General features: G+C 43.9%; 1 protein-coding gene and 1 pseudogene across 1 annotated transcript; both read left to right on the top strand.

Moving 5' to 3' along the window:
- Nucleotides 1–7,484: 7,484 nt before the first annotated feature.
- On the top strand, nucleotides 7,485–8,031 carry LOC126078381 (olfactory receptor 6B2-like; annotated as a pseudogene).
- A 3,215-nt stretch (nucleotides 8,032–11,246) lies between these two features.
- On the top strand, nucleotides 11,247–12,185 carry LOC126078380 (olfactory receptor 6B2-like). The gene has a single exon (XM_049888866.1). The coding sequence runs from the start codon at nucleotides 11,247–11,249 to the stop codon at nucleotides 12,183–12,185; it is 939 nt and encodes a 312-aa protein (XP_049744823.1).
- Nucleotides 12,186–12,469: the final 284 nt, after the last annotated feature.

Below are 12,469 nucleotides of genomic sequence, written 5' to 3'. Positions count from 1 at the left end.
GACAAGTGTGATTACGATATGTCTTGGTGACTTTATTTTAGGGTCTATCCTGTATGGATGTCTTTGTTATCAAGTGCTCCTATAACAGAAATACCAGAAGTGAACAGCTTTAACAAACAGAAGTTTATTCTCTCACAGTCTAGTAGGCTACAAGTCCAAATTCAGGGTGCCAGCTCCAGGGGAAGGCTTTCTCTCTGTATCAGTTCTAGGGGAATGTCCTTGTCATCAATCTTCCCATGGACTAGAAGCTTCTTAGCACAAGGAACCTGGATCCAAAGGACATGCTTCCCTCCTGATTCTTCATCCTTGGTGGCATGGGGTTGTCTCTCTGCTCACTTCTCTCTTTTATAACTCAAAAGAGATTGACTCAAGATGTAATCTAATCTTGTAGACTGAGTCCTACCTCATTAACATAACTGCCTCTAATCCTGCCCCATTAACATCATAGAGGTAGAATTTACAAGACAGGAAAATCACATCAAATGACAAAATGGTGGACAATCACACAATACTGGAAATCATGGCCTAGTCAAGTTGACACGTATTTTGGGGGGACATAATTCGATCTGTAAAAATGGGTTCATTGATTTTATTGGATGGTCAGCTTTTCATCTTTCATGATATTTGGGAAGTTTTCTACCAGGAAATCTTCAAAAATTTTCTGTGTTTTTCATTTTTTCCTCCAGTTCTGGAAATCTGATCACACACAAATTTTGATCTTGACTAATCTCTAAAATCTATAGGAAAACCCAACACTGCTACAATAAGAAGACAAATACTCCAATTAAAACATGAGCAAAGGATATGAACAGACACTTCACCAAAGAAGACATTCAGGCAGTTATCAGACACATGAGGAAATACTTGTGATCACTACCTTTAAACCTAGTGCTGTTGAGTCAATTCTGACTCATAGCGACCCTATAGGAAAGAGTAGAACTCCCCCATAGGGTTTCCAAGGAGCACCTAATGGATTCAAACTACTGACCTTTTGATTAGTAGCTCTTAACCACTATGCCACCAGGGCTTCCACTAGCCATTATAGAAATGAAAATCAAAACCACAATGAGATACCATCCCACCCCAATATTACTGGCATGAATCAAAAAAACAGAAAATAACAAATGTTGGATAGGTTGTGGGGAGATTGGAACTCTGCACTGCAGGTGGGAATTCAAAACGGTACAACCATTTTAGAAAACAATATGGTGCCTTCTTTAAATAGCTAGAAATAGAAATATCATACAATCCAGCAATCCCATTCCTAGGAAAGTACCCTAGAGAAATACGAGCTGTCACATGAATAGACATATGCACACCCATGTTCACTGCAGTATTATTCACAATAGCAAAAAAGATGGAAACAACCTAAGTGTCCATCGACAGATGAATGGATAAAAAAAAAACTATGGTACATACACACAATGGAATACTATGAACAATAAAGAACAGTGTGGAACATGTCACAACATGGATGAAGGAGGGCATTATGCTGAATGAAATAAATCAATCACAAAGGACATACACTGCATGAGATCACTATTATAAAAAAACATGAAAATGTTTCTACACAGAAAGAAACAATCTTTGATGGTTATGAGAGAGGGGAAGAGTGAGGAGGAAAAAACACTAACTAGACAATAGTGGTAACTTTGGTGAAGGGTAATACAGTACAAAGTACTGGGGAAGTGAGAACAACTTGATCAGGGCAAAGTCATCTGCAAAAAAAATGAAACAAGACCCATGCCCCACACCATGCACAAAAGTGAGCTCAAAATGGATCAAAGACCTAAATATAATATCTAAAATGATAAAGATCATGGAAGAAAAAACAGGGACAATGCTAGGAGCCCTAATACACGGTATAGACAGTATACAAACATTACTAAAAAGGCACAAACACCAGACGAGAAACTAGATAACTGGGAGCTCCTAAAAATCGAACACCTATGCTCATCCAAAGACTTCACCAAAAGAGTAGAAGATTACCTACAGATTGGGAAAAAGTTTTTAGTTATGACATTTCCGGTCAGCATCTGATCTCTAAAATCTACATGATACTACAAAAACACGAATAACCCAATTAAAAAATGGGCAAAGAATATGAACAGGCATTTCACTAAAGATAGCATGCAAGTAGCTAGCAGATACATGAGGAAATGCTCACTGTCGTTAGCCATTAGAGAAATGCAAATCAAAACTACAATGAGATTCCGTCTCACTCCAACAAGGCTGGCATTAATCCAAAAAACACAAAATAATAAAAGTTGGGGAGGTTTTGGAGAGACTGGAACACTTATACACTGCTGGTAGGAATGTAAAATGGTACAACCACTCTGGAAATCGATTTGGCACTTCCTTAAAAAGCTAGAAATAGAGCTACCATATGATCCAGCAATCCCACTTCTTGGAATATACCCTAGAGAAAGAAGAGCCTTTACACAAACAGATATATGCACACCCATGTTGATTGCAGCAGAGTTTACAATGGCAAAAATATGGAAGCAACCAAGGTGCCCATCAACAGATGAATGGATAAATAAATTATGGTATATTCACACAATGAAATACTACGCTTTGATAAAGAACAGTGATGAATCTGTGAAATATTTCATAACATGGAGGAATCTGGAAGGTACTATGCTGAGTGAAATTAGCCAGTTGCAAAAGGACAAATATTGTATGAGATCACTATTCTAAGAACTCTCGATAAAGTGTAGACAGAGAAGGAAATATTCTTTGATGGTTATGAGGGTGGGGAGGAAGGGAGAGGGATATTCAGTAACTAAATAGTAGACAAGAATTATTTTAGGTGAAGGGAAAGGCAACACACAACACAGGGAAAGTCAGCACAACTGGACTAAACCAAAAGCAAAGAAGTTCCCTGAATACAACTAAATGCTTTGAAGACCAGAACAGCAGGGACAGGGGTCTGGGGACCATGGTTTCAGGGGATATCTAGGTCAACTGGCATACAAAATGTATTAAGAAAACGTTCTGCATCCCACTTTGGTGAGAGGTGTCTGGGGTTTTAAATGCTAGCAAGCAGCCATCTAAGATGCATCAATTGGTCTCAACCTACCTGAAGCAAAAAAGAATGAAGAACACCAAAGACAGATGGTAAAGATAAGCCCAAGAGACAGAAAGGGTCACATAAACCAGAGACTTCAAGCCTGAGACTGGAAGAACTAGATGGTGCCTAGCTACAACTGATCACTGCCCTGAGAGGGAACACAACAGAGTATTCCTGATGAAGCAGGAGAACAGTGAGTTGCAGATCTCAAACTCTCGTAAAAAGACCAGGTTTAATGGTCTGACTGAGACTGGAGGGGCCCTGATGGTCATGGTCCCTGGACTCTTAGTTAGCCCAAGACTGGAACCATTCTGGAAACCAACTCTCCAGACAGGGATTGGGCTGGACTAACTGAAAAAATGGCTCAGCAGGAGAAAGCTGTTGTGGGCAGGGTGGACCTGAGGGCCAGTTGGAAGGGAGGGAATGTAATGCGTGGAGCTAGATAGACAATGATACTGGTGAGGAGTGAGTTTCTTGGCTCAAGTAGACACATGAGACTATGTGGGCAACTCCTGTCTGGTGGTGAGACGAGAATGAATAGGGGGACAGGAGCTGGTTGAATGGACACGGGAAATGCAGGGTGGAGATGAGGAATGTGCTGTCTCACTAGAAGGAGAGCAGCTAGGAGTACGTAACAAGGTGTGTATAGTTTTTTGTGTGAGAGACTGACTTGATTTGTAAACTTTCACCTAAAGCACAATTAATTAATTAATTAATTAAAAAAAAAGAAGAAAGAGGGGGAGGTGTTGTGCAAGACTAAGTGGGAGATAGGAAGAAAAGAAAGAAAGTAAAAGAAAAAAAGTAAAATAAGTAGTGGCACAGTGGGGAAGGGGTAGACCCTGTGCAGCAGTGAGCTGGGCATTCTCCAGCCATGGCATTGTGGCAAGATCTGGTGGCAGGGGTAGGAGGTGGTGTACAGGGCTAGGTCCAAGGGAGGAGGAAAAGTAAAAGAGGAAATAAAATAAAATAAATCTGGCAGTGCAGAGGGGTTGGTGATTGGGAGTAGGGTGGATGTAAGGGCTGGTTGGAAGGGAGGACATGTGATGTGCAGAGCTAGGTGGGAGGGTGAAAGAAAAAAAGAAGAAAGAGAAAGAAAAGGAAAAAATGGGGCTGAGGAAGCTGGCTGGTCAGGGTAGGGCAGACCAGAGGTAATGGTGAGTCAGAGTCTCTCTCATCAAGTATCAAGGCATGGCCCATTAGGAGGGGGTAGTTTTTTTTTTTTTTTTTTTTTTTTTTAGAGTTGACGCAATGAGCTAGGTGGGAGAGAGAAAAAAAGGGAAGAAAGGGAAAGAGAAAAAAAGAAAAAATGGCTCAGCAGGAGAAAGTTGTTGTGGGCAGGGTGGACCTGAGGGCCAGTTGGAAGGGAGGGAATGTAATGCGTGGAGCTAGGTGTGAGGAAAAAAGAAAAGAAAGAAGAGAGAAACAAAAGCAAAAAAAAAAATAAAAACAGTGGAGCAGTTGGAGCCGGAAGGTTGAAGCAGGGTAGATGCAGGGAGGCTGTGTGCCAGTGGCCTAGCAGTGCGTCACAGCCTGTCCAGAAAGGGCAGAGGAGGTGCGTGGGGCTAGGTGGATGAGCAAAAGAAAAGGAAGGAAAGGAAAGAGAGGGAAGAAAAAATATATGGCGCTAAGGGACCCAGCCAGTCAGGGCAAGGTGGAACTGTGTTGGCAGCAAGGTGGTGTCTCTCTCACAGGGTGGCAAGGCACAGCCTGCCAGGAAAAGGCAGATGGGGTGCAGGGGGGCTAGGTCGGTGGGAGAAGGAAAAGGAAGAAAGGGAAAGAAAGAGAAAAAAATGGCACTGAGGGAGCCGGCCGGTGGGGGCAGGGCAGACCGGGGGCGACAGTGAGCCAGTGTCTCTTTGGTCAAGCAACTGCATCCCATTGGGAAGCAGCAGAGGCAGTACAGGGAAGAATCGTGAGGGGTAGGAAAGCCTGTATCTCTGGTTACCGCCAACTTTGTCTCCTGTTGGGAGCTCTGTGAAGTTGACTTCTGGTACTTCCTGTCTGCGGTCATTGCTGGCTGTGCTCCAAGATAGAAAAGCTGTGCTGCCCTAGCTGGCAGGGGCCCTCCACTCTGTAGCTCTTCTCATTCTCTGTTCTCTGTCCGTTTCTTCTTCCATTTGGTGCTTGATCTAGATCTTTATCCCTTCATGTGATGCTTAGGGTTCCAGGATTGTTGTTTGTATTGTTTTACTTAGTTTTTCGTGTTTTTGCCGCAAAGGGATGGCATGGTTTTTCAGTCCATAGTTTCATGTTGGCTCCGCCTGCAAATTTTTGGTCTTGATTGTGCCCCACATAATTCTTAGGTTTTCTTCATTCTTTTCTCTGATTTTTCCTCAAAGAAAACGGCATACGTGGATTTGTCTTCAATCTTGCTGATTCTGTTTTCCATTATTTCAAATTTCCTCCTAAAGCCTTCTATTGAGTTGTCCATTTCTGAAATGTTGTTTTTCTTTTGGGTTTCTAGTTGCTGTTTTTATATGATTTCTAATTGCTTATTTATTTTGATGTTCTGTTCTTGTATTATTTTCCAGAATTCTTCTATTGCTTTCTCTGAGTTTTCCTTGATTTTGGCTATGTTTTCATTGGTTTTGTATGTGTTTTTCCATGATTTTGTCTATTCTTTCTTGGGTTTTATCTGTATTTTCCTTGATCTGTTTCCTGATCTCTTGGAAAGGCCCAAAATGTTAGTTTTTGAATTTCATATCAGGTAGTTCCATTGCCTCTTCTTTTACTGGAAGTTCATCTGACCCTTTATTTTGGTCACTTACTGGGGCCATCTTGTCCTGTTTTTTATTTTATGTTTTGGTATTGTCTGCTGTCATTAAGGTATTATTTTATTTATTGATTGTATGTTCACTCAAGGATCCCTTATGGAAAGACAAAGTAGCCCTGGAGCCAAGATGGCAAACAGAATGGATAATTAAGCAAGATAAGAAAACCTGATGGGGAGGTGCCACCCAACAGCACCCCAGCTACCTAGGAGAAGTCTCAAGAACTTGAAAGGACACTGAGCTTCCCAGAGATGTGGAATTGTGGAATGGCCCCTTGAGTCCATTTATTTGGATACTAAAGTAGTGACTTAACGGGGCTGGAGGATATAAGGATACCTGGTTACCCTGCTTATTGGAGGCGTGTTTATCCAACTTCCAATAAACGTGAGATGTGTAAGAAAGTTTGTATAGGTTGAGATAAAGTGATAAAGTAATGGACATGGGTCCCTGATCTCAGGAAATTAGGACCTAGGACTGTACTTCTCTCAGTGTGGACCATTTGTATCAAAACCAGCTGGAAGGTTGTTAAACAGATCTCAGGGCCCATCCCAGACCTACCACGTGAGACCCTCTGCCATAGGGAACAGGGAATCTCCATTTTTGATGAGCAGAAATTCTCATATAAAATTAATGTTTGAGCACTTACATAATTAAAGTGTGAGAACACTGTTTGCATGTTGTTTTTGTTAGGTGCCTTGTCCTGCACCATAATCACAATCATTGCTATGTTTGAACCCATTGTTGCAGCCTTGTTCAATCCATCCCATTGAAGGTCTTCCTCTTTTTTGTGGACTCTTTACCTCACCATGCCTGATATGCTTCTCCAGGGACTGGTCCCTCCTGATAACATGTCCAAATTATGTGAGACGAAGTCTCATCATCCTTGCTTCTTGGGAGCATTCTGGCTATACTTCTTCAAAGACAGATTTGTTCGTTTTCTGGCAGTCCATGGTGTATTCAATATTCTTCAAAAACACCATAATTCAAAGGCATCAATTCTTCTTTGGTCTTCCTTATTCATTGTCCAGCTGTTGCATGCATATCAAATGGTTGAAAATATCATGGCTTTTGACAGGCACACCTTAGTCCTCATGGTGACATCTATGCTTTTTAACACTTTCAAGAAGTCTTTTGTAGCACATCTGCCCAATGATATATATTTTTTGATTTCTCGGTGACTGCTTTCATGGGTATCGATTGTGGATCCAAGTAAAATGAAATCTTTTACATCTTCAATATTTTCTCTGTTTATTATGATGTTGCTTATTTGTCCGTTTGTGAGGATTTTTGTTTTCTTAATGTTGAGTGGTAATCCATATTGAAGAGTGTAGTCTTTGATCTTCATCAGTAAGTTCTTCAAGTCATCTTCACTTTCAGCAAGCAAGGTTGTGTCAGCTGCATATCACTGCATATTGGTGAAGTTAAATGATTATCTTGCTTACGTCTCTATCTGGTCTTTGGAAGCAGGACCTAATCTTGCCCTGTAGAGTTAGTTCTGATTCTTTTCCCAGCTCTGTTCAGCCCTGTACTCTGACACAGTGATGTTTTGCAGACCTGCAGCTCCCAAACCCGAAGGAATGAGGAGGGCAGAATGTCATCAAGGTCAGTGCCTTCATCCTGGTGGGCCTCCCCACAGCCCCATGTCATCCTTGGAGATCTGGTACATGTGTGACATCATCTCCATGATGTTGGACGGCTTCCTTCTTCAGAGGAAGGGCATCTCCTTTGTGGGATGCATGATTCAGCTCTACTTCTTCAACTCCCTGGCATGCACAGAGTGTGTGTGCTCCTGGCCTCATAGCTTATGACCTTTATGTGGCCATCTGCCACACCCTGTGCAACAAAGTCCATAATGAGCACAGGGCTTTGTGTCCAGCTGATGGCCTTCTCCTTTGTGAGAGGCTTTGTTCGCCATCTACATGAACAAAGACTACTTTATCTCCAGTGCTACATTCTGTGGCTCCAGTGTCCTGAACCACTTTTTCTGTGACATTTTCCCCATCCTCAGACTGACCTGCACAGACTTCTCGACTTCATCCTGTACTTCATCACCCCATGTTCCCACGGGTGGCCACTGTGCTCTTCTACTGACACATCACCCTTGCTGTCCTGTGCATCCCTCAGCCACAGACAGACTTCTCTACCTGTGACCCACCTCTCAGCACAGGCACTGCTGACCCCTGCTGAGTGTAGAACTTTGGGTGACCAGGGACAGAGACTCCTCCAGCCTGTACAAGGGGCAGCTTCCAGGGCGGCCAGTGAATGGACCCAAACCAGGATCTCTGGTGCCAGGGCTCTGATGCCCCCATACCATATGGGCTGGCTGGCCCCAGCAGCTCTCAGGCGGGTATCCCTGCTAATTGGCAGCATGAGAAATGGCCTCTGCATCAGGTAATTGGACCCTGGAGTCCCCATGCTCTGTAGAAAAAGCCAAGCCTCTCCTTCCCCAGCTCCTCAGCCAACCCATTTCTCATGAGCTTGCTGGAGCTGCATCTGGTCCCTGTGGCCAGGCAGGAGCCGTGGGACATCAGCAGAGCTGCCCTTTACTCCTGTGGACAGCTGCAGCAGTTCACAGAGAAGGCTCCCGACCCCAGGAAGGAGTGCACTCACACCCTGTGACTAGCTTCTCCTGCTAGGGTTTTTGAGTGCGTTGCAGACTTGCATCGTAGAAAGCTGCACCTGTGAGTGTGTGTATGATTGAGAGCCCCCACTCCACATGACCTCCCAATTTGGTCAGGGGCTGGGTAGTACACCCTTCTGCAGCCCCTTCACCAGTACCCAGCCCAGTGGCCCATAGAGCTCCATAGGTGAGCCTTGCATCCCTGAATGTCATGCTGGGTCCTAGTTCCCAACATTGCTCCTGACCCCAACCTAGAGCATCCATGAATGGAGCAGACCTCAGCACAACCACCCCAGCCCACCACTGTTTCAGCCCTATCCAGGTGGCTCTGCAGGTACTAGACATAGTGTCCTAGCAAGTGGCTGCAGCCAGACGGTGCAAGCAGAGGCAGCGTGAGCCAAGACTGTGATAGCCCACTCATGAAACCTAAAAACGCATTCCTCTCTGGGGTACAAAAATCTTCATTTTTATTGCCCAGGTTTTCTAGAAAAAACCTGTGTTTGAATTTGCTAACCAGGCAAAAACTCTCTCTGTAACACTGTAGAGAACTTTATTTGAGATGAGAGGATCCTGGGCTTCTTCTTCGAAAACTCAGTTGACCTTTCAGTCTCTGTACAATAGCCAGGAAAGGAGAACCAACTTAAAAATACAATGTCCCAAAGACAAGGTGGGATCTTTCAATGGATTCTGAAACAGAAAAAAAATATTTCTTAGGAAAAATGATGGCATTCAAGTAAAACCTGGAGTCTGTTTGATAGTGATGTTGTGGTTGTGCTGTTAGATGGCCTTGATCTGTTCCAACACAGCCACGGCATGCACAACAGAACAAACACTGCTTGGTGCTGTGCCATCCCCACAATCATTGCTACATTTGAGCCGGTTGCTGCAGCCGCTGTGTCAATTCATCTTGTTAAGGGTCTTCCTCTTTTTCAATGACCTTCTACTTTACCAAAAATGATGTCCTTCTTCAGGGACTGGTCCCTCCTGATAACATGTCCAAAGTATGTGAGTCTTGCCATCCTTGCTCCTAAGGACCATTCTGATTGTACTTCTTCCAAGACAGATTTGTTCATTCTTTTGGCAGTCCATGGTATATTCAATATTCTTCGCCAACACCATAATTCAAATCGTGAAGTCTTCTTCATTCTTTCTTATTTATTGTCCAGCTTTTGCATGCATATGAGGCAATTGAAAATACCATGGCTTGGGTCAGGCACATCTTAGTCCTCAGGGTGAACATCCTTGCTTTTTAACACTTTAAAGAGGTCTTTTGCAGCAGATTTGTCCAATGCAATCGGTTGTATTGTACCAGTGTTATTCTCTTTGTTCTGACAAAAGTGCCCTAACTGTGTCAGATGTGAACCTCAGGGGAAGCTGGATGAAGTTGATGCAGGAGCTCTCTGCACTGTCTTTGCAACTTTTCTCTGTCTAAAATGATTACAAAACAGAAAGTTTATTTAAAAGAAAATACAGCCACTGTCAAAAGCTCAGGTAAAGGAGAGAACAGATTCTAGAGACCCCTGAATCTGTAAATAAACAAATACTGTGTTTAAGCAGCTGACCTGGTAGTTAAGTAGTGCCAACTCATTAACGATCACTTTCTTGTTATCAGCTGTCCAATCTGCTCCTGACTCATGGTGATCCCATGTGTTAGAGTTAAACCCCTCCATAGGGTTTTCTACTTCCCAAATAATCAACATAAATATGGGGATGCTCTATTGCCTTGTAGGATAAGGAGCACGAGACCAGGAGCCCCTCAGACAAGCCCAGTAAATGGGCTAGGGCCACTACTTTCCATGGAGCCCCAGTCCTTGTAGACTGGGAAGCCTGCTCAGCTTTGGAGAAGATAACCATCATGTCCTCGGTCAATGTTCAGAGAGTAAATATTCAGGGTTAGACACGGAGACCCCTTTAATGGGAAGGGATTATGACTGCTTTGCATTAAAGGAGATGCTAGTTTTCAGCTGACATCCCAAAGAAAATCGTAAGTCCTTGAAATTGATTGAGGACCCTAATGTCTTTCTGAGTTCAAAACTGAACCCTGAGGCAATTCCTTTCTAGTCATTACATGTGTGGGAATGGGGGTGGGGTGGGGAGGGGTGCGAGAAGCTGGGTCACGCAGAGCAAGAGACACTTGAGCAAATCACATTTACTTACAGTGGCTTCTTAGACGAGGACTCACCCTCTACAGAAAGTCATGTACATGGTCCCTGTTTATACCCAATTTGCCTTCTCTGTGAACTTCCAATGACATGCACACCACATCAGAGATTGAGCAGCAGCCTTGACATCTCTGAAATATTAGGGAGGACAGTTAGTAAATCTTCATTAAGATTGAGACAGCGGTGGGGGTGGGAGGAATGCTAGCAAAGGTTGGAAAATCCAAAGCATGCTTTAGCTTGCTTGCTTTTTGAATTAGCCTCCAAATCCACACAGTAGAGCAAATAAACTAATCCTGGTTCTGAGCTTCCTCTTCAGAAGGGGCCGTGCAAACAACCTCCCTCCTTAAGTCTCAAACACATTTTCTCAGCATGTCTTTTCTCACTGGTTACTGCCTTTCTACTATATCTAATCACAAGCACAGAGGACTTTACCACTTTAAGCCTGGCAAATAAATATATGATTGCTCATATATATGATTGTTCATATAAACCAGCCAGGAGTCTGGTTTTTGTAAGCACGACCTAATTGCACCCTTGAGAGTTATCTCTGATTCTCTCCAGCTGCCTCTCAGCCCTTTACTCTGGCATGGTGATATTTTGCAGCTCCCAAGCACAGAGGAATGAGGAGAGAAAATGTCACCAAAGTCAGCGCCTTCATTCTGGTGGGCTTTCCCATGGCCCACGGGATGCAGTATGTGCTCTTCCTCATCTTCCTGCTCACGTACCTCTTTGTCCTGGTGGAGAACCTGGCCATCATCCTTACCATCTGGATCAGCACCTCCCTGCATAGGCCCATGTACTACTTTCTGAGCTCCATGTCATTCTTGGAGATCTGGTACGTGTGTGACATCATCCCCAAGATGTTGGACGGCTTCCTTCTTCAGAGGAAGCGCATCTCCTTCGTGGGATGCATGACTCAACTCTACTTCTTCATCTCCCTGGTGGACACAGAGTGTGTACTCTTGGCCTCCATGGCGTATGACCGCTACGTGACCATCTGCCACCCCCTGCACTACCAGGTCATCATGACCACAGGGCTCTGTGTCCAGCTGGTGGCCTTCTCCTTTGCAAGTGCCTTCACTGTCTCTGTGATCAAGGTCTACTTTATCTCTAGAGCTAAATTCTGTGGCTCCAATATCTTGAACCACTTTTTCTGTGATATTTCCCCCATCCTCAAACTGGCCTGCACAGACTTCTCAACTGCAGAGCTGGTGGACTTCATTCTGGCCTTCGTCATCTTGGTATTCCCACTGGTGGCTACAGTGCTCTCCTACGGACACATCACCCTGGCTGTCCTGCGCATCCCTTCAGCCACCGGCCGTTGGAAGGCCTTTTCCACCTGTGCCTCCCACCTCACTGTGGTCACCATCTTTTACATGGCCATGATCTTCATCTATGTCCGACCCCAGGCCATTGATTTCCGGAGCTCCAATAAACTCATCTCTGCTGTTTACACTGTTCTCACTCCGATAATAAACCCTTTGATCTACTGTCTGCGGAACACGGAGTTTAAGGATGCCTTGAAGAAGGCTTTGGACTTTGGTCATGCTCCATCATAGGGCAACAAGTGTTCTAGAAACTAATTTGTGTCGATAATAAAATAACCCCCCCATGATACTTCATGCTTTGTAATGCAAATTTTTAGATGAAGTTGAACATACCTACAGAACTGTGCACAAGCGATAAGTCAACATCAGGACGTATCTTTCAAAAACGGGACCATGCTTCTGTAGCCAGACCCTAGATCAAAATTTAGAAGCCCCTGCATGTCTCCTCCTAATCATTACCCCTGCTGCGGGCTAACCACTAACTGCTGACACCAGATATTAGTTCTGGTGGCTTT

The sequence above is a fragment of the Elephas maximus genome, chromosome 6 (assembly GCF_024166365.1).
Source record: "Elephas maximus indicus isolate mEleMax1 chromosome 6, mEleMax1 primary haplotype, whole genome shotgun sequence".
Lineage (NCBI taxonomy): Eukaryota > Metazoa > Chordata > Mammalia > Proboscidea > Elephantidae > Elephas > Elephas maximus.
This window is presented reverse-complemented; position numbering and strand designations above follow the sequence as displayed.

Bases quoted from the DNA above. Each gene is read 5' to 3' on its own strand.
- LOC126078380 (XM_049888866.1), top strand. From the start codon at position 11,247: ATGAGGAGAGAAAATGTCACCAAAGTCAGCGCCTTCATTCTGGTGGGC.